Source organism: Ptiloglossa arizonensis, chromosome 4, assembly GCF_051014685.1.
Source record: "Ptiloglossa arizonensis isolate GNS036 chromosome 4, iyPtiAriz1_principal, whole genome shotgun sequence".
NCBI classification, from domain to species: Eukaryota; Metazoa; Arthropoda; class Insecta; order Hymenoptera; family Colletidae; genus Ptiloglossa; species Ptiloglossa arizonensis.
In genome coordinates this window covers 22,506,466-22,530,060 of record NC_135051.1, presented here as the reverse complement: position 1 = coordinate 22,530,060, position 23,595 = coordinate 22,506,466, and the positions used below count along the sequence as shown (strand labels likewise).

The 23,595-nt window shown below is 41.1% G+C and overlaps 1 protein-coding gene across 1 annotated transcript in view; it reads right to left on the bottom strand.

Annotated features, from left to right (window-relative positions):
- Positions 1-22,946, bottom strand: part of LOC143145887 (neural cell adhesion molecule 2) — a 416,497-nt gene extending 393,551 nt beyond the window's left edge. Inside the window, exons 1-2 of the mRNA XM_076309675.1 lie at positions 22,857-22,946; positions 22,506-22,777 (exon numbers count right to left, since the gene is read on the bottom strand). Coding sequence (XP_076165790.1) covers positions 22,506-22,560 — 55 coding nt within the window. The 5' untranslated portion in view covers positions 22,561-22,777; positions 22,857-22,946. The remainder of the gene's footprint in view (positions 1-22,505; positions 22,778-22,856) is intronic.
- Between the last annotated feature and the right edge of the window lie 649 nt (positions 22,947-23,595).

The window sequence follows — 23,595 nt, the reverse complement described above, 5'->3', positions numbered from 1 at the left end:
GGAGTGACAACTCAATTTGTTTGTTTAAATTCGTAAAAATAATTTAACCGTTGTTCATTATAACTAAACAAATTTAATAGAATATTCTGTTTATGCTGGACTATTTGTTGATCACTCGCCCGTTATTATTCGCGTCTCGTATTTCAACAATTTTCATAAACTCCTGCGCACGCGGACATCGGAGACTCGCAGCGTAATTCAAATGGAATCAAAGGCTTCGGGAGGATATTAAACCGGTAGAAATTCCCGATCCCTCGCTCGGCTTTAATTCATAAATTATTCGTCCGGTTCGGTGTCACCGAGTTGCTGAATACCCGTGCAGCCTGGAGACCGAAGAAATTTTTCAAAGTCCAACGCGCTAAAATTACCGAATTCGTAACACTCGATGTACGGTGGCGACCATCCAAAGATAATAATCCGAGATGTGTCGGTGTACACACACACACATATATATATATATATACATATGTATATCATATAAGTTCATATTCAAGACGATTATACACTCAAAAAAACTCTATACTCAAGGAAGATCTATATTCAGGAGAGCACTATCCTCACAGCAGCTCCATCCTCAATACAGCTTCATGCCCGAAAAACCACTATGCCCAAGAAACCTGTATGCCCAAGAAAACTCTATGCCCAAGATAAGTTTACATTCAACGACGCTCTACACCCAAAGCAGCGCTATGTTCAAGGAAGATCTATATTGAAGAGAGCACTATCCTCACGGCAGCTACATCCTCAATACAGCTTCATGCCCGAGAAACCTCTATGCCCCTGAAAGCTGTATGCCCAAGAAAAGCTCGATGCCCAAGAAAGCACCATGCCCAAGAAAGCACCATGCCCAAGAAAGCACCATGCCCAAGAAAGCACCATGCCCAAGATAAGTTTACATTCAACGGCGCTCTACACCCAAGGCAGCGCTATGTTTAAGGAAGATCTATATTGAAGAGAGCACTATCCTCACGGCAGCTACATCCTCAATACAGCTTCATGCCCGAGAAACCTCTATGCCCAAGGAAGCACCATGCCCAAGATAAGTTTACATTCAACGACGCTCTACAACCAAAGCAGCGCTATGTTTAAGGAAGATCTATATTGAAGAGAGCACTATCCTCACGGCAGCTACATCCTCAATACAGCTTCATGCCCGAGAAACCTCTATGCCCAAGAAAGCTCTATGCCCAAGATAGCTCTATGCCCAAGAAAGCACCATGCCCAAGAAAGCACCATGCCCAAGAAAGCACCATGCCCAAGAAAGCACCATGCCCAAGAAAGCACCATGCCCAAGAAAGCACCATGCCCAAGATAAGTTTACATTCAACGACGCTCTACACCCAAAGCAGCGCTATGTTCAAGGAAGATCTATATTGAAGAGAGCACTATCCTCACGGCAGCTACATCCTCAATACAGCTTCATGTCCGGGAAACCTCTGTGTCCCTGAAATCTGTATGCCCAAGAAAAGCTCGATGCCTAAGAAAGCACCATGCCCAAGATAAGTTTACATTCAACGACGCTCTACAGCCAAAGCAGCGGTATGTTTAAGGAAGATCTATATTGAAGAGAGCACTATCCTCACGGCAGCTACATCCTCAATACAGCTTCATGCCCGAGAAACCTCTATGCCCAAGAAAGCACCATGCCCAAGATAAGTTTACATTCAACGACGCTCCACACCCAAAGCAGCGCTATTTTTAAGGAAGATCTATATTGAAGAGAGCACTATCCTCATGGCAGCTACATCCTCAATACAGCTTCATGCCCGAGAAACCTCTATGCCCAAGAATCCACCATGCCCAAGAAAGCATAATGCTCAAGATAAGTTTACATTCAACGGCGCTCTACACCCAAAGCAGCGCTATGTTCAAGGAAGATCTATATTGAAGAGAGCACTATCCTCACGGCAGCTACATCCTCAATACAGCTTCATGCCCGAGAAACCTCTATGCCCAAGAAAGCTCTATGCCCAAGATAGCTCTATGCCCAAGAAAGCACCATGCCCAAGAAAGCACCATGCCCAAGAAAGCACCATGCCCAAGAAAGCACCATGCCCAAGAAAGCACCATGCCCAAGATAAGTTTACATTCAACGACGCTCCACACCCAAAGCAGCGCTATTTTTAAGGAAGAACTATATTGAAGAGAGCACTATCCTCACGGCAGCTACATCCTCAATACAGCTTCATGCCCGAGAAACCTCTATGCCCAAGAAAGCACCACGCCCAAAAAAGCACCATACCCAAGAAAGCACCATGCCCAAGAAAGCACCATGCCCAAGAAAGCACCATGCCCAAGAAAGCACCATGCCCAAGATAAGTTTACATTCAACGACGCTCTACACCCAAAGCAGCGCTATGTTCAAGGAAGATCTATATTGAAGAGAGCACTATCCTCACGGCAGCTACATCCTCAATACAGCTTCATACCCAAGAAACCTCTATGCCCAAGAAAGCACCATGCACAAGAAAGCACCATGCCCAAGATAAATTTACATTCAACGACGCTCTACACCCAAAGCAGCGCTATGTTCAAGGAAGATCTATATTGAAGAGAGCACTATCCTCACGGCAGCTACATCCTCAATACAGCTTCATGTCCGGGAAACCTCTATGTCCCTGAAAGCTGTATGACCAAGAAAAGCTCGATGCCCAAGAAAGCACCATGCCCAAGAAAGCACCATGCCCAAGATAAGTTTACATTCAACTACGCTCTACACCCAAAGCTGCGCTATGTTCAAGGAAGATCTATATTCAGGAGAGCACTATCCTCACGGCAGCTACATCCTCAATACAGCTTCATGTCCGGGAAACCTCTATGTCCCTGAAATCTGTATGCCCAAGAAAAGCTCGATGCCTAAGAAAGCACCATGCCCAAGATAAGTTTACATTCAACGACGCTCTACAGCCAAAGCAGCGGTATGTTTAAGGAAGATCTATATTGAAGAGAGCACTATCCTCACGGCAGCTACATCCTCAATACAGCTTCATGCCCGAGAAACCTCTATGCCCAAGAAAGCACCATGCCCAAGATAAGTTTACATTCAACGACGCTCCACACCCAAAGCAGCGCTATTTTTAAGGAAGATCTATATTGAAGAGAGCACTATCCTCATGGCAGCTACATCCTCAATACAGCTTCATGCCCGAGAAACCTCTATGCCCAAGAAAGCTCTATGCCCAAGATAGCTCTATGCCCAAGAAAGCACCATGCCCAAGAAAGCACCATGCCCAAGAAAGCACCATGCCCAAGAAAGCACCATGCCCAAGATAAGTTTACATTCAACGACGCTCCGCACCCAAAGCAGCGCTATTTTTAAGGAAGAACTATATTGAAGAGAGCACTATCCTCACGGCAGCTACATCCTCAATACAGCTTCATACCCGAGAAACCTCTATGCCCAAGAAAGCTCTATGCCCAAGAAAGCTCTATGCCCAAGATAGCTCTATGCCCAAGAAAGCACCATGCCCAAAAAAGCACCATACCCAAAAAAGCACCATACCCAAGAAAGCACCATGCCCAAGAAAGCACCATACCCAAGAAAGCACCATGCCCAAGAAAGCACCATGCCCAAGAAAGCACCATGCCCAAGAAAGCACCATGCCCAAGATAAGTTTACATTCAACTACGCTCTACACCCAAAGCAGCGCTATGTTCAAGGAAGATCTATATTCAGGAGAGCACTATCCTCACGGCAGCTATATCCTCAATACAGCTTCATGCCCGAGAAACCTCTATGCCCAAGAAACCTGTATGCCCAAGAAAGCTCTATGCCCAAGATTCCACCATGCCCAAGAAAGCATAATGCTCAAGATAAGTTTACATTCAACGACGCTCTACACCCAAAGCAGCGCTATTTTTAAGGAAGATCTATATTGAAGAGAGCACTATCCTCACGGCAGCTACATCCTCAATACAGCTTCATGCCCGAGAAACCTCTATGCCCAAGAAAGCTCTATGCCCAAGATAGCTCTATGCCCAAGAAAGCACCATGCCCAAGAAAGCACCATGCCCAAGATAAGTTTACATTCAACGACGCTCCACACCCAAAGCAGCGCTATTTTTAAGGAAGAACTATATTGAAGAGAGCACTATCCTCACGGCAGCTACATCCTCAATACAGCTTCATGCCCGAGAAACCTCTATGCCCAAGAAAGCTCTATGCCCAAGAAAGCTCTATGCCCAAGATAGCTCTATGCCCAAGAAAGCACCATGCCCAAAAAAGCACCATACCCAAGAAAGCACCATGCCCAAGAAAGCACCATGCCCAAGAAAGCACCATGCCCAAGAAAGCACCATGCCCAAGATAAGTTTACATTCAACGACGCTCTACACCCAAAGCAGCGCTATGTTCAAGGACGATCTATATTGAAGAGAGCACTATCCTCACGGCAGCTACATCCTCAATACAGCTTCATGCCTGAGAAACCTCTATGCCCAAGAAACCTGTATGCCCAAGAAAGCTCCATGCCCAAGACAGCATAATGCTCAAGATAAGTTTACAATCAACGGCGCTCTACACCCAAAGCAGCGCTATGTTCAAGGAAGATCTATATTGAAGAGAGCACTATCCTCACGGCAGCTATATCCTCAATACAGCTTCATGCCCGAGAAACCTCTATGCCCAAGAAACCTGTATGCCCAAGAAAAGCTCGATGCCCAAGAAAGCACCATGCCCAAGAAAGCACCATGCCCAAGAAAGCACCATGCCCAAGATAAGTTTACATTCAACTACGCTCTACACCCAAAGCAGCGCTATGTTCAAGGAAGATCTATATTCAGGAGAGCACTATCCTCACGGCAGCTATATCCTCAATACAGCTTCATGCCCGAGAAACCTGTATGCCCAAGAAACCTGTATGCCCAAGAAAGCTCTATGCCCAAGATTCCACCATGCCCAAGAAAGCATAATGCTCAAGATAAGTTTACATTCAACGACGCTCTACACCCAAAGCAGCGCTATTTTTAAGGAAGATCTATATTGAAGAGAGCACTATCCTCACGGCAGCTACATCCTCAATACAGCTTCATGCCCGAGAAACCTCTATGCCCAAGAAAGCTCTATGCCCAAGATAGCTCTATGCCCAAGAAAGCACCATGCCCAAGAAAGCACCATGCCCAAGATAAGTTTACATTCAACGACGCTCTACACCCAAAGCAGCGCTATGTTCAAGGAAGATCTATATTGAAGAGAGCACTATCCTCACGGCAGCTACATCCTCAATACAGCTTCATGCCCGAGAAACCTGTATGCCCAAGAAACCTGTATGCCCAAGAAAGCTCTATGCCCAAGATTCCACCATGCCCAAGAAAGCACCATGCCCAAGATAAGTTTACATTCAACTACGCTCTACACCCAAAGCAGCGCTATGTTCAAGGAAGATCTATATTCAGGAGAGCACTATCCTCACGGCAGCTACATCCTCAATACAGCTTCATGTCCGGGAAACCTCTATGTCCCTCAAAGCTGTATGCCCAAGGAAAGCTCGGTGCCCAAGAAAGCACCATGCCCAAGAAAGCACCATGCCCAAGAAAGCACCATGCCCAAGATATGTTTACATTCAACGACGCTCTACACCCAAAGCAGCGCTATGTTCAAGGAAGATCTATATTCAGGAGAGCACTATCCTCACGGCAGCTACATCCTCAATACAGCTTCTTGTCCGAGTAACCTATATGCCCCTGAAAGCTGTATGCCCAGGAAAAGCTCGATGCCCAAGAATCCACCATGCCCAAGAAAGCACCATGCCCAAGCTAAGTTTACATTCAACGACGCACTATACCCAAAGCAGCGCTATGTTCAAGGAAGATCTATATTCAGGAGAGCACTATCCTCACGGCAGCTACATCCTCAATACAGCTTCATGTCCGAGAAAGCTATATGCCCCTGAAAGCTGTATGCCCAAGAAAAGCTCGATACCCAAGAAAGCACCGTGCCCAAGAAAGCACCATGCCCAAGATATGTTTACATTCAAGGACGCTCTACACTCAAAGAAGCTCTATGCTCGAGAAAGCGCTGTGCTTAAGGTAAGTCTACATTCATGGAGGTTTTACACTCAAGGAAGGTCTCTACTCAAGGTAAGTCTACATTCAAGGAGGCTCTACACTCAAAGAAGCTCTATGAACAAGGAAGCTCTATATTCAGGAGAGCTCTACCCTCAATAGAGCTTTATGCCCGAGAAAGCTCTATGCGCATGGGAACTGTATTGTCAGAGGAGCTCTGTGTTCAATATAGGTCTACTTTCAAAGGAACTCTTGCTGAAGAGTGCTGTATGCTCTATAAATCTTCGCGCTAAAGGGATGCTCGTGTTAAAATCCAATACCCAGATACTGTGAGCACACTATCCCCTCTATATGGAATGCACGCACTTTTTTCTTTGTCAAGCAGTTGCCCAAGCGTCTGTGGGAACCATACTTTGGGATACACGAACGCAGTATAACTCGCGAAATCGACGGATTTACGCGGGAACCCAGCTCGGAGAAGAACTGCTCCGAAGAGGGGCTCGAATATGCAAAAGTTTCAACGGCGGTAGACTATCGACAAGCAAATTTATTGGATTAATAAGCGCGTAATAATAACGTTTTCGTTGGCGCTAGGACCGTTCAATTTATCGACACGTATCGATTAGTCGGAAGGAGCGGTTCGCGCAGCGATGAGATGATTGTTAAGAGATTTATTCCGTTTACTTCCTATCGGGAAAGTTTGTGACGTTGGAATAATGATTTTCTTGGAAAGTTTGTCGAACGTGGGGGTTAATTTTTATTTATTTATTCACAGGCGCGGCAAGTATTTATACAGGTCCAATTACTTTAATCGATAGTTGTGATTGTTTTTTTTTTTTTTGGCGATCATTAATTATTTTGAATAATTTAAAAGGACACTATAATGTACTTTTTCCACGTCATGATTTTTCTCAAGAAATTGTCTGGGTCAACTTCGATTTTTCCAATGCCAATGATCGTTCGTATATTTTTAATATCTAAAAAGTTCTTGTGTCACTTTGTTTCACAATTACCGCTAAAGGTATACCGAACTAAATTATTCATACAACACGGTACACTTTTTGATTTCGCTGCGCGGTTAATGTTAGTTATTATTGATGCCCGACACATGACCTTTCGTATAAAAAAAAATATTTCATGTGAAATTTGAATCAGTCCACTGCTACCCGGAGCACTCAAAGTGATCAAATTATGTGGTTCACCCCCTATATCGGAGAGCGCGAGAGTAGACATGTTTAATTCAAGTAAATATTTAATACATGTTCAGAAATTGTGTACGATAATTCTTGCCCCAAATATTTGCAAAACGAAATGAAATGATTCTACGAAAAAATTTAGATCACAATAACTCTAAAAATACGAAAATTAATTTTCAACCGAACAAACTTCTCATTTTTCTTTTCAACGTATTTGTGTTAAGTTTCGCGCAAAATAGTGAGCTCGTTCCACTACACAAAGTTCGGTAATATATATTTGTTTTTTTGTCGTTAGTGGATGGAGTAATTATTGTTAGAACTTTTTGCAGAGATCTTTGATTTCATTCTATTCGGTAATTTATTACGAAAGATAAATGAAGTTGGCGTTGAGAAACGGTGCAATAAAAACAGATAACAAGTACAAGGAGGTCGAGATTAATTCGTTTCGGTGCTAATCGAGGAAATGTATAAGGAGTCGAAGATGGAAAATAACACGGAGTCGCAGTTGTATTCGACACAGATGATCAAGGAGAATCGAGTTTACCAGCGGTAACGCTGTAACTCAAGACTCGAGAAAAATTTCTTTAATTCCCGGAATGTATCGTGTTCGTTCGCAGCGATTGTAATTTCAGTGTAAACGGAAGCGCGTGCAACGGGTCATGTTTTAACGTCGCGCAGCGTTGGATTTATTTTTCTCGTTCCGCCTCGTGAAGCGAGAACGAAATAGACAAACAATAAAATGCTACCACGTAATACGCTGAAAAGTTGTGAAGTCGAGCGAGTTTAAAATAAATCCACGTGTATTAGAATTTCATTAATTTCTCCCACCCTGGTGTAAAAATTTACGTCTCTACATTCTCGATAAAATAAAAAATTACTCAAAACCGCGAAATAATTTCACGCTCTACTTTCCACTGTAACGACAGATAACTGTTAATACACATAAATTAGTTTGAAACGTACAAATTTACGTATGAAAGCAAAAATTGATTGAAAATACACTTTCATTTAAAAATTTTGAACACCGAAAAAACCCAAACAGGTGAAACAATTTTGTGTCCTACATTCTCGTTGTAGCAACTGATAACTGTTAATATACCTACGCAAAATAAGTACACTCAAGATTCTGATGAGTCTCCATAATCATGTGCTCAGTGTCAAGCAGCTTCCGTAAGGAGGGCAGCGAGGACTTTCACTGTCTCTATAGAATAATGGACCTCATCACCTATTTACGAATAAGGAAAACGGGGCATACACAAGCTGCATTATGCATACGCTAAAAGCATCCTCTTTACTGTCATGTCACGATGAATAAATAATTATCCCCATCCACATAAGATTCCTCCATTTGACGTGGCGTCGTATTATCCTACACACGAAACGAGCTATACTTTCACCGCGTCCGATGTATTGCTCCCGACTGACAAGAAGTACTCCGTGAACTAAAGTGGGGATGGAAACACTCATTTGCCTTCTTTTTGTGGATGAACAGTAGACTAGACGCATCGAGATCGAGCGAGATAGCGTGTAGCCCTTGTGTACCATACAGTACACGCTCCGAGTTTCCACAAATATTCCGTGTGTAACTGGAGGAAAGTAGCATGGGTAAAGTGAAAGAACTAATATTCGTATTGTTTTGTAACTTAGTACACCATTATACCAATACAAAGGATACACTCGTTACTTCCCCCACTCCGTGGCATTCGGATAGTTTCTCGGACGGTGACTGTTCGCTGCGAACGTCTGGTCGTTAATTCGTGGCTCGGCGGGAAAACCGGAGTATTAAAAAAGCTCGACCATTTTGCTTTCCCCGGGGCGTTGATCGAACTACGCGTAAACGAAAATACACGAGCGTTCGCGGTCGCTTTCGTTCGCTTCGAGGCTTCAACGAGACGCGTTACTCTTCTCGGGGATCGATAGAAAATAGGAAACGAGAAAACCGCGTGAGAGGGGTCGACAGAGGGGGGTTGGGGGTAGAAGGAGTAGAGGTGGAAGGAACGGTTCACCGACACTTCCGCCGCGTTCTATGTACGTTATAAAGCAGAGTATTTCCCGCGAACCAATGGCACAGAAAAAATGAATTCTCCGTCGTCTCGTTTCACGCCGGCTGACGGCCTTTTTTCACCCCGAATGTTCGCGAAATTGCCTTCGAGTATGAACCGTCCAGAGTCCCGAAGGTACTCTCTGCCTTCCACTTTCTCTCCATCTGTCCCCCCCCCCCTTCCGCTCCACTACACCCCGCTCCCGCAACCTTTCTGCCATGTGACCTTCGTTTCAGTCTCCCCCTTTTCGCGTTATGTCTACTCCCTCGCCTACCTCCCATCTCCCTTTTCATTCTACGCTTGCATCGCTCTATTTTCTTGTTTTCAGGTTTACTCTTTTCCTCGACTCTCGGTTCCCTTTGGACTCGCGTTATTTCCGTCGCTTCTGTCTCCATACCCCCTTCCCCCTACGTTTCATCCGGGCTCAATTTCGTCTTTTTTTCCACCCCTTAGCTTCCAATGTTTTCTCCTTTACACCTCCGGTCGTGAAGGACACTCTTCGCAAAATCCTTGTCTCGACCAGTTTCGGAGAAATAATTGTTCGCTGTGTATAAAGCGAGATAGCCAACATTATCTCTCCTGAAAATCTTTGTCTCTTAAGACAATACCGATGAATATTGTCCAAGGTCGGATTCCTCGAGGTTTGGGTGTCACCGTGGTCGGGGTACAATTTATTCGAAAATCGTTGATCAACGTTTGTAGAAGTTAATTTTGTCTTTTTCTTTTTTTATAGGGTGAAAATTAATGAATCTCTTTAAGTAAATGATTTTATCAGTCATAATAACTTTTCCCCAATGTCTGTCTAAATCGTACGTAGACTTTTTGTAACATTCGTTTTTTTAATTATAAAATAGTCAGTTAAATAAAGTTTAATTAGAAACTCTTTGCATCGTATTATTTTGTAAGTCACTAACGGTATTCTTTTTAAATACTTGATGTATACAAGGTAATTCAGAAATACGTGTCCATTCTTCCTATCATCCATAATTTGAGATGCAATTTACGTCCAACACAGAAGATTGATTAATTATGAACCCACGTTAGAAGATCTTGAGTCGAAACATCTTTACTTTCACCCCTTTGAAGCAACGGACAAACAACATAGGCGTGGTTTAGTTGAACTAAGTAGTGGGGATGGCCTCTCAGTGACACTGGCAGGCCAATTTATACCGCCGCGAACGCAACCGTTATTAAAGACAAAGTACGTATAATAACCCGGAGTCGATGAAAAGTTGATGGTTCCTCGACGATCAAAAATTGATGCTTCCTCGTATCCCTCGTCCTGCAGGATCGTGGAAAGTGAGACAATCGTAAAGTAATCGCGATCCTCGATCGAATCCACTCGCATCTAAAGCGAAGATGGCCGCTTGAACAACGTTCGCGCGTTTTACGTCGTAGGTAAAATTAAAGACTGCATAAAATAAAGGATAAACGTTCATGGATAACAGAATTGTCTTAATAAAATGTCGACGGAGTAACGTACAGCTTGATGAAATTGTTAAAGCAACAACGTTATAACTCGCGGTATTATCTGTAAAACAAGCGATATAAAATAATTGACCAATATCGTTCTTTACATCGGGAATACTAATAATTTACATCGATTACGCTATCAAAGCCAAACGTTTGCAATTTGCTCTTACAACGTTGGTAATTATCCACGTTGATCAATTCGGTGGAATTTGTATCGTAATCATTCGTAAATCGAAGTAGAACTTTGATTAACAGCGAGTAAAGTTATTATTGCGCGATGTTGTTTTATTTCTCCGCTTTCTCAGTCATTGTGGGGAGAAATTATGATTAGCGCGGAAACATCATCCACCCTCCCTGGTTAAGCTTAAATGATTTCGTCGAGGCCAGATAGCTTCATGTGTCCGGATGATTTATAACAGAGGCTAATATTGACATGGTTGCTTCGATCGACCTATGCTTAGATTCCTGGTGCATGATACGTTCAGGTAATCCACTACGTGATCTATAATGCCAATACCTGCATACTGATGGACACTCGCTGTACGTACAGCGACTGGACTTCGAATCTATACAAGTAAATAGATTGAGGAACACGTTTTGTAAATGCAAAGTTGTTTCATCAAGCGATACAAATTTAACAAAGAACTCGAGAATATGGAAAAAGGAATTCGACCCAGAATTACGAAATTTTCACAGAAGTTCAAAATCCAGCGTTCGTTGGAAATAATATTTCAAGCTGAACTCGTCTATTAGAAGATTGAAGTAATCATTTTCTATTAGAGGATAAAAAAATAGGAAGATTTATTAGATCTACTTTGATCAACGAATATATAATACAACCTGTTTAACAGACATTGTTCGCTGTACCCCTGATTATGGTAGACTGGAATATATTGTCCGATCGTAGACGAGTTTATTCTACTCGCGATACGTGCAATTGCATCCACGTTTGCACCATTATTTAGCAGAGCTGTGCGATTACTAACGTAATGTTACTTACGACACACTAAATCAAATGTAAATCTGCAGTAATAGTTTCGACAAATCCCCATAATTATTGAAAGTTAAATATTGAATCAAATTAGAAGTTCTACGACGTGTTTCGCGAGCCAGCCACTATTTTATCCTCGACGTCTGACCATACAGTGACTTATTTCCCGTACCGTATGTCGAATTAAACGAATAGCGTGGCTCGCTGATATATTATCTTGTTCCACTTTCGTGAATGTGAGAGTTTTATATTTGTACCTTGTAAATTATTTCCCTCTTTTTACGTAATATTATCTGATACGGATAAATCTCATCATTATAATTATCGTCAGTTATTACTATAATTTTCTATATTCTACTTCGTAACACATATTGTACATAGAGTATCACTGTAATTCTCTTCGACGTCCGACTACGATCTAAATCTACTTGCATCACTACTCCATCTCTTTCCTTTATATCTCCATGTTTACTCTATACTCTTTACAAAGGTACTCTATGAATTATATACATAAATATTTAAATTCAACCCACAACTATTTATATATTGCATCAATATCCAAATACATCTATGATATAATACGGGGTGTTTCAATCTTCAATTTTTATCTTTAATATATTAGGATGTTCGGAAAATCATTTCAAAATGTTATTTTCGATCTTCAAATTTTTCTTCTCTCCACCCCGACTCTGTTTCTTATTTTCAAACGAACTTCCTCGCCATTTTCATCGTGAACGGCTCATTTATCATTTCTGGTCACAGTTATCGGTGACTTTCCGTGGAAACTCCCCGCGCGCAATTTCGCGAACGCCCGCGCGGCTCCGACCGCGACGTTTTAATAAACGCGGAAAAGCGCGACTTCATTCGCGACAGCCGGCAGTTTTACACTCGCGCTCTCCGCCGATTTGCAAACAGATTAAATCCGCCGCGGCGTCCCGGACCGATTCGCGGCCGAACCCTCGCGCGTTGGATACACTTCGCCAGCCCGACGTAAACATCGGTTCCAACGTATCGTTGTACAGCACCGCGCGGAAATCCCGGTTTTCCAACGTGGCAGGTGTAATTTAGCACGTGCCGCTCGCTGGACGACAAAACGGGACGCGATGATGCGGTCGCGCGCGCTCCGCTTGACGTCTCTTTTCCGGAATTATCAAATATTGAAAAACACCGGAAAACCCTGCTCCCCTTCTTCTTCTCGTTTTTCTTTATTTCTCATTTTTTTTTTGTTTTTACACGCTCCTTCGAAACCAGACGATCGAACGGTGAAAAATGGTTTAAAATACGCTCACGTTTCTGGAAGCCGTTAAATCGCTTCCTGCTGGCTGAAACAACTCGTACGTTTAATACAACGTGAAGTCGAAGTGGATTTCGCGAGATTTTCGCAACGATCAGGCGAACGGATCGTGTACTTCTCCCCGAAAAAACCATTTTCATAGCTTCGAATCACTTTTATCGTCACCGTGGAATTGAAATCGTGAATAATTTCGCTATACGAAGTAACGTGGACAATTCCGCTCGGTGATTTCACAAATGTGAATATTCTCGTGTTCACTGTTGTATTGTAACCGGGGAAAATTTGTCAGCGATCAAACCGACTTTATTTTGAACAATTGTAAAAATTTCTGCCGGAGTTACGATAACAATACGTGACACTCGTAAAAACGGATAAATTTTTCTACAATTTTCTTACCAGGAGTGTTTTCGCGCTGGTAAATATGAATTTCGGACGATTTGATCGAGAAATACACAATTTACGGTTAAAGTACAGGGTGTAATATTATTTCTTTCGTGGAATGTAGTTTGCTGGAAATTTTTATTTCAATTTTGTTAAAATTTCCATTGTAAACGAATACAAGGAATATACGAATAGGCAAGGGATGAGAAACGACGAAATTACTGTTATTAAACCTAACCTCAAAGGATCGACTAATGAAACCAATCATCATCGAATTGATCAAGCATGGTTAAAGTGCTCAATGTAAATACCGAATTCGGGTATTACGAGACTCTAACGATGCATGTTGTGCGAACGGGAATCGCGAGTTCGTTATTACGAGCAGCAGTTAGTATCGCGGACAGAAATTCAATAACGAGAATTTAAATTAACCTGTGACCACGGGAAAAGGCACTTATTAAATAATGAGGCCAGAGTTTCCGAGTCTGTGCATTTAACGTTTAGGCATTATTACAAAATATTCTAGCGAAATCGAAGCACCGTGCAGTGTGCAATTTTCTGGTCGAAGAAATATATTTGCAAGGGAGCGGAAACGAGTCAGTGGTGTTGATCGAATACTAATAGAGAATAATTGTTTATTTTTAAATTTATTCAAACGGAATCTAAATAATGGAAATTAAACGATCGTTTCATTATAGTTGTTATACGATCTAAAAATACAATATTACGAGACAAAAGGGAATTTTAAAAGTTTGAATATCTATCGTCAATATTTAATATCTCGTGTCTTTGAAGAGCAAGTAGACCTAATAATACTTCAATTTTCAATCCCGATTAGTCATTAAAAGTCGATCAAATTCAATAGTTAACACGCGTGAAAATAATTCCGCGTAATTATCGCGCTATAACCGATTCCAGTAATAAAACGTAATTAACTTTCGATCATTCGTGTCAGATTTTTTATGCACGATTTCGAACAATTTCGAACAATTTCGGACTAACACGACCGATATTAATAAACCAACAAAAGATTAAATTTATTACAAAATTGTATTCGTTGCTCGATAATTTGTTATACAAAAAGAAAACGTCATCTGTGTTTTTGTTTTTGATTATCCGATCGCGAAGATACGTTCATCGAGTTCTTCGATTCCTCGGCGTATTTTCTCGCGAAACAGAACTCTTTCTCTACAACAATAATTATAAAAGATGGTATGGCGGGCGCGATGAAAAATGGCCGACCATTAATCTTCGTTCGACGCCGTAATTGACCGAGGGAACAACTGCAAAGAACAACAACAGCGACGTCTCAAGTATGATGTATTAACAAACACGGGGCGCGAAATGCATTAATAATCGTGCGTTTCGAGGGCAATATTTTGCCCGCTTCTTTCCTCGACTTCCGTTCCTAAATGGCGTAAATCCTTTCCGCCACGCGATCCTTAAAGCGAAGAGACTTCGTCGACTTTCTTCTATATACAGGGTAGTCTAAAATCTCTCTGAATATTTATTTTTGAAAATTAAAAATTTCAACGTATAAAAAAAAAGTATCGATCTGCAATAATTTTGCAAATAATTTTACGTAGAAATGGGAAGAAATGTTTGAAAAAAAGAATTTATACGTCTAAAAAGAGAGTATGATATGAGGACATCGTACATTTGAACTGTCCCTCCGCGAGAGGAAGACTGATGAATGTTTCTACCCCCACTCTAGTTCACGGATGGAAACACTCGTTTGCCTTCTTGTCAAGGAGGGACAGTACGTGTAGTAGATTTGAAGATCACTATTTTAAATCAGAATGCAGAGTTTCTCGTAGATAATAATTTTACGCAATCAAATTTTGGGAACAAAAGTAGATACACTCGTCTTAAAATTTGGCAGTGTAAATTAAACTTTGAGCGCTATTTTAAACGAAAGACTCGTCGGTCAGCGTGTGACGGCGAAATAGATTTCTCTGCAAAGTATTTTTGCGAGACGCGATCGTCGTGCATTCATAAATTTGTCAGTGGAATCAGGAACGCTCCTCCCCGTAGCATGTTGAAGAATTCACCATGAAATTTTCCGTCGTTTATCCGGGCACATTTGACGGGGAAATGACGTATGTTATTTGAATAGCGGAGGAATGCTGTGCGCGCATTGTACGCGAATCTTTTTAACGTTTGTACTGTGTGGGAAATGCACGACAATATTTCGCATAATACGACTGCGAAAATACTTCAATTGGAATCCATAAATTGAGATTAGGTTTGAAAAAAATTGTACTTCGTTTTTTACGCACTCACGTACCTCTTTTGTCCCTCTGTGCATCGGTGACAAAAAAAAAATTGAATTAAAAATAAATACCAGACGGTTTAATCAGTGTTCAACAGTGTTCATCAAATAAATAATAAAATAACGAATAAAAATTCAATTTTTCCATTTTTTTTTCAACGAATGGAAAATAAAATGATTCCACCGCAGTTGTGGCTGAAATACAATCGGAAGATTAACGAAGTAAATAATTTAAATAAAGTTTTGAAAATAATTCGCGTTTCGAAAGCACGATTATGCGATAACGCTGCGACGGGAGTATTCGCCGAATGTAAAGACAAAATTATACCGAAGTTTCGGTGAAAAAATTCGATAGAAATCTCGACTCGTAATAGGCTACACGCGACGAAGTAAAAACGTCGTTAAACTCGGCGGCGAATGTTCGAATAGAATGTCTACTTCGAGCCTAGCCAAGGAGATTTCGACCAACCGTGTAACAAGTTTGTTACGCCACGCACATTACTCTAATGAAGTTTCCCCCGTTCCGGTTATGCGCATTACAGAAAGTTCGTGTGCGGTTTGCGCGTGTAGGCGCCGGACTGCTTCCGGTCGTGGCGGTAAGTTCTGTTAAACTACCGTATAATGCGCTGTATTATCGGAGAAACAGTAGCTTAAGAAAATACGCGAAAACGGTGGCTACCCGTGGGAGCGACGCGGCGTATAAAATTCCGTAATTTTTGAACACGCGTTGCACGGGGGGGGGGGGGGGGGTCAGCTTTTTCAGCTTGTGCGCTGAAATCGGTGGAATTAACATACGAGAAAACAAAAAATGGAAGAACGTGCATTTACCAAGATCCGCTCGGTGGTATCGTGAATAGAAAGAGGAATTAATTAAAAGGAACGCAATCTCTATGAACGAAGCATCGATGTATTAACTTGATCCAACGTGGGAGAATTTTACAAGATGGCTACTCGGTTGAAAATTATTTCTTTTTCTATGCACATTTTCCTAGAATTTAAATAATCCAAGAGAATTACAATGATTCTCTATGTACAATGATGTGTGTTACGAAGTAGAATATAGAGAATGATAGTAATAATTGATGATAATTATAAACATGAGATTTATCCGTACCAGATAATATTACGTAAAAAGAGGGAAATAATTTACAATGTACAAATATTTATCTTATAGTCTATATAAATTTGGTATGAAAAAAGGTTAGATTATGTACCATTTAATCTTCTTCTACAATACTTCTTCTACTGTGCTAAAGTCGTCGAATAAAGAATAAAATGTAAAATACAACCCGAGCGCGATTATAATTTTTAAATGTTGGAATTAAAATATTCGGAGCTGGAGAATCTTAGATCAAACTTATACCACGATCTGAATCAACTTCCCGGAAGAATACGAGGGGGATGGGCTGGCTATTCGCCATTCCCTGCCGCAACAGTCTCAACGGACTTATCCGATCGGCTGCCAGATCAGCCAGAAAGGAAACACCATAAACCGTCAGGGGGTTAATAGGTCGAGCTAGCTCTCGAGGGAGGCCCGCCCGTTTGCCCCAGGGAAATTTATTTCCGCTGCGACCTGTCCTTCATAGATCACGATGAAATCGTCCGAGAAGATTTAAGCGGTCCAGCGATCTTCCATGGCTCGACTTGACCAGAACCTTTCCCCAAGAGGATAGTCTGCTAAATTCGGATTAAAAAAATCGATCTCTATTGTCTATTTTCTTAAAGCAACCCTTTGAATTTAATTGCAAAATTTGTTTACTTCGTAATTAATATCATTTCAATCGTTAAGTATAGCTGGTAGGCGACCTTTAGATTAAGAAGGACGTAGTAGCATGTCTAAGGGGAATGTGGACAGCGTAGATTAATTTTTGTTCAGTCAAAAGTCACATCTGACACAATACGTTGGAAATCGTATTGGGTCAGACAGTTCAGTCGACATTCGGAGAAGATGTGACTAAGCAAAAATTGCTCAGTGCTGTTCACAGTCCCCTTATATATGGTTCTAAACTCCCCTTACTCCAGGAGATATCTTTCCAGCTTCCCACAGCACTAGTAGCTCCCTTAGTACGCGTGTAATGCAAAAGAACTCTAATCTATTAGCAATCGATACATCTATCTTGCCCTACAACGCGACAAGGTTAATCCCGAGTGAGGGAGGGACGACCTTGGTAGTGAAGGGAAACACAAGTCGATGAGAAGCTTATTTTTTCAATAAAACTTGAGCATTAACCGTTTGAGTCTCAGGGGGTATTGAAAAAACACTGTCTAAGAATCCTGAACAGCGCAACCGCGCTTCCTCTAAATGAGATCGATTTTTAACGATGTTATACTATAACCATTATAGTAGCGCAGACTACGTGTCCGACCATAGACATAGTATGACCACTGTATATGGTCGGACAAGTAGTAGAACCTCGTATATGGCCCGATAAGTTGTATTACATCTGTCTATGGTCATACAAGTAGAAATGCGAGTGTACAGTCAGACAATTATGGATGTATGGTCAGACAAGTTGAAATGCGGTTGTATGGTCAGAAATTTGACCTTAAGAACCTAGTCGACCAGAATTTTCCTCCAGGTGTCTGTCTAATAAATACAAAAAAAAAAATCCTGCCATTTACACACTATTGTTACTTAATAGCAGAAGATCGCCCTCAATTGTCTACAAAACGCTATCAACATCAAAACAAGTGGACAATCGATCGCTAGAAGTAATTTCTAAACTTTTCGTACTTTTCTAAATCACATCTAAGTAATCTCTTTGAAAAAACAATAAACTTTTCAATAAAAAAAACTCACATAAAAAAAAAATTTCAATTCTGTTAACATTCAAGGGTGCTCCGAAAACATTTGATTCTCTAAAATTCTAGAAATTCCAGAAGCAATAAATTAATTACAAAGAACCCTCCGACCAAGGCTACCATCCCCTTAAAATTCACTGGGTCACCCGGTTACCCACAAGGGTGTCTCGAGTCGTTTCCTCTCGTGAACACTTCTTACGGACGTCTACGAGGCTCGAGCCTAAACGGCCGCAAAGTCAAGCTTCCCTTGTCCGTGCATGAGACGATCTTGGCGAGCTCTCATTGATTTTATCAGGTCAGGAAGTCCACGAAGGAGCTGGATGCTACAAACTGGATTTTCACCGTAACCGTTCGAATTTATCTTTACGGCTCGGGAATGCTACCCGGAATAAGATCTTTCGACGCGATCCCTCCAACGGAGTAATATATTTCCCTTTTTCCTCGGAGGCTTCTATAGCTGTGCGAGTAGCTTCAGGAATGATATCGATTCGCAGGAATCGGCGTGGAATCTTTTGCCGCGCGATCGGTGATTTCGGTAATGATAGGATTCAAGGGTTCTCCCCCCCCCCCCCTCCTCTCTCAAAGCAAGGAAATAGGTAACGATTTTCCCGTGGTGAATTCGGGCACGAAGGAGGAAGCCAGACTCTCGAATCCCGATGCTGGAGAAAACTTTTCGAGGGTTCTGCGAGACCCGAGCGCGTGTCTGAATTTCAGAGAGTTACAGTTACGATTGATTCTACGATGCATAGTACCTTTCCAGGTTATTAAACGGGGGTGGTATCGATGGTTGGATGGGACTTGAAATTCAGCAACGGTGCTACAAATAACACTATGAGGCTGTACACCTATGGGCTGGCTATCGTGCAAAAATTTCTCGTTAAATCTCGAGACGTAGTAAACTTTACTTGCCACGGTGTGAACTACTTTCATATAAGTAACCATATTGATTTCTGGGCCTCGAAAGTCTGTAATTCGAAGGGAAATACTTTCACGCGTGAAGTGTACTTCGAAGACGATAGTCAGGATGATTCTCTCGCCATTGAACTCAAAGACGATGCCACTGCCCGAACACTCTAATGATAATGTTTTTAATTCACAAATCTTACAAGTACTGTGCATTGCTGAAAAGTTGACCAACGAAAGGAATGCGGCTACGATTGGTCGTAGGGGTCGCAACAGGGACATCGGTTAGTTCGTCGCTAGTCTTTGAGTCCATTAAAGAATCACCCATTTCAGCTTTAAATTCCCTTTCATCGCGTTATCTGTAACACAGTATAGCTATCGTGACCTCGGAGCCTCGTTGATATCGGTGAAACTTCTCATCGTCATAATGAGTGGATTACAATATCGCGCGAACTCGGTACCCTTGTGTTTCCACTCGCGTGAAAACTATCGGTGGAAATCATCGACGAAACCGTGCACGGGTCCACGGAACCGGAAACGTCGGGGCAAGCCCGTTTCGAACAGCTGTTCCGAACGATGTCCAGAAATAGAGAAGCAAACAGCCCCAAAAGGGCACGTTTCCCGCAGAGTTTCAAGCACGACACGAACGACGCCCACGACTTTTACGACGTCGACCTAAGGTGGACCGCCTGGGTGGTACACACCGGGCGAGTGTGTCGTTTATGTCACCGATCATGCACCACTTCGATGTCCCCGTACAATTGCCGGTTGGCGCGTTACGGTAGCGACGACGTTTCCCGCGTACGCTCGCGATGGAAATTTACCAGCGTTCTGTTGGGTGCCAACAAAAGAAGAGATCGTGATTTTAATGTCTGCAGACGAACGGGGGGGGGGGGGGTAGCTGAACGCGACGAGAGGTTCTTTATTAAAATTTTTAATGAGGACGAAGTTAGGTAACGTCGGAGAGTTCGAGCTCCCCGTTCTCGCACTCTTCACTCGGTGTGCAGTTCTGAACTATTTGAAAACGGTCGAAAAGAATGTAGAAGCTTGGCTCAAAAGAAAAAATGCTAATAGAAGGATTACTCTTCTCGAGGACCTCGTTTTAGAGTTCTCGAAGCAATCGGTCTTTTCTTAAATGGTGTGTTCGAGTGTAGTTTCTTTGCACACTTTGTGTGTGTGTATGTATGTATGTATGTATGTATGTATGTATATATGTATACATATATTTTTCGTATACCTATTCTTTCGGATACCAGATGGTTCTAAATTCTTTCGAAGAGTTGATGAATCTATAAAATATTCGTTCGTGATAGATTTGGGTTATTCGTTCGTTGTAAGCTCGGTGATTTTTAAAAGGCTATTAAAATTCCATTTTGTCGAATATAGAACGCTTAGTCAGTTGATTCGCCTCGACGTGCCACTTTCGAGTTCGGATATCACAAATCTTTCGTTCGGATAACATTTCAATTTGGTTCGTCGAATTCGTTACAATCTGGCCTCGCCTGACCGACAATGACAAATAAAAAAATTGAATTCTAGTTTAAAAAAAAAGTGTACGCTTGTTACGGGATAAAACGTGGAAATGAAAAGAACGTATTTTATTCACTCGATGGTGAATGGTAGGAAGGATCATTGCGAATAGCGACGTTGAAAATTTCACGTTCTACGATTACGCTAATTTGCTACTGCGTGCCGTTTGAGTTGCAAAATTTCACTAGTTTTTTATTACGTGCATCGGGACGACACGCGATGCCGTGTTAATGAAAATTCACATTTTCATTTTAAAATGGGATAAAATTACTTATATTATTCAAATTATCGGGCGAAAATTTCGTTGACAATTATAAAATTTGATTTATAAGATTGTTACATTTCACCTTTTTATCAAACAATTCGAGTAGTGTTGGTTACTTTGTACTGAAAAATTTGAAGAGGAAAGTGTAAATATATTAGCAAGATAAAAATTCAATCAGACAGTAGTGAATGATTTGAAAAAAAATAAATTTTGAATAAATGAAGAAGTTCAATTCAAGGTTACATGTGTACCTTGGAAGTCACATATTGAAGAAAAATGGTTGAAACAATTATTGCTTTTTAATGAGCGCATCATGTTGTAATGATGTTTAATAAACTAATTTTTTCTATACTTTAATTGTTATATAATCATATAACAACTATAATTATAATCTCCTGTTTGTAGGTTTATAATGTTTAATTATTCTGAAAGTGACTCAAGGATATGAGTCGTTACGTTAAATACAAGATTTCTTGTACGAGACTGATAATTAGTCATCTCTTATTTATTACATCAACAGGCATAACATTTAATATTTACTATTTATAATTAAGACACGTATTTTGTCTAAAAGAAATGATGTAATAAATAGAACTAATTTATGACTGTGAAAGCTTAAACAAAAGAAAGATAAAAACAACTGCGTTTCATAAAAAAATACCAGAGAAATTATTTATTCTCTCAAGTATTAGTTTCTATTATTTATAGAAAATTACTATAAAGCACAGTTACCCCAAATATAAATAGAACTTTAATATATTCAATTGTGTTTCTTTTACCTTTTCATATATAATTTATAGTTTATCATTAATATTTGACCACTTACATTTTTATATTTAATTTGTAGTTTATCATTAATATTTTACCACTTACCTTTTCATATTGAATTTATAGCTTATCATTAATATTTAACCTAATTTTAACATTCATGCATATTAATATATATTCTAAAATGCTTCGTGTTTGAACATATATCTTTCTTATAACATTCTACTCTATATATTTATTATAATCATTCCTCTTTATATTATATATCATATTTTAGATCATTATAAATTATTTCTGAACAGTATTAAAATAAACTGCTTGAAATGTGAAAGAATGTTTGAACAAATTTTACTTTTCAATCACTTTTACTTTCTACTGGAAACAATAAGTTATTTTTTATTCCACTACGAATAAATATTAACACACTATGGCGTCGTTGTTTCCGACATTTTGTAACGACGTCAAATCCGCGCTGCGGCATTCCGCCGAACCGTAAACCGGCCGGAAGCCCTTCAATTATCTTACACTCTTACGCAATCGCAGTATTTCCTTAATTACCCGAGTGAGAGACAGTACAAGACTTACCGGAAGCAAAGGGCGGCGAGATCGGGTCACGTTGCGCTCGCGGTACAAGATGCATGAGGCGGGAAACGTGAGCGTGCCAGCGGCGACGATGTAAGCGCTCAGGGCCACGATGATCCTCGAAGGATCGCGCACCAGATGGATCATGGGCAGTCGAACCAGAAACCAGAAACCAGAAACCACCAGAAACTGCCGGTGGACAGCAACGTGCACGCCATATTAAACAGAACCGTGCCGCAGAAGAACAGATAGCACTCGACAACGGATGTGGTCGTCTGGCGGTCATGTGGATGATAAATACTTTTATTAGATCGAATAACAACATTCTACGAAATATTAACGAAAATGTAGTACCTTGTATCGTGATATTCACGCAAGTATACATCACTTAAATCATTTTCCACATCACAATCCGAAGCGTAGTTACCGAGACACAAGCGACTGTTGTAAGACGTGCGAACGTTATGAACACGCGATTTAGATTGCATCATGTGGGCGAACACGTGATCAGAACAAACATGGCGGCGAATCGGCGATCTAACTTTCACTATTTTTATCTCGGTAAGGAAACTTCGAATTGCAAAACGATAAAGGACTTTTCGATTCCTCTTCGCACGAGGAATCGACCCTCAAAAAAGGTTCCACATTAATGCAAGTATACTTGGTCCAAAGGACGAGACACTCGGGATAAATAAAGTCATGTGACCACAGTCGAATCCGATTGGTCTACTGCTTTATTGCGTCACTCGCATTGAATGTGTATCGCAAGTTCGACGTGTTATGAATCGAATCTCGAGAGGACTCGATAAACGATTGGAAAATTGGTGGCAAAGCTTCTAATGATACACATTTGTGAGTGTGAGAGCCGTAGAAAAGAAATCTATCGTTATATTTCAACAGTGAGTCGTATAAATCCTATTATCCTGTTCGTATCTATTCTAAACATAACCATCGTCGATCGGCCGTGTTGCTGCCACGTGACTGTGTTTTCATGTGTGTCGTGATCTGTTCGACGTACCATACATCTTCGCAGAGTGAAGAATTCTTCAGCTGAGTACAACTACGCAATTACCTACATTCAACGATGAGTCGT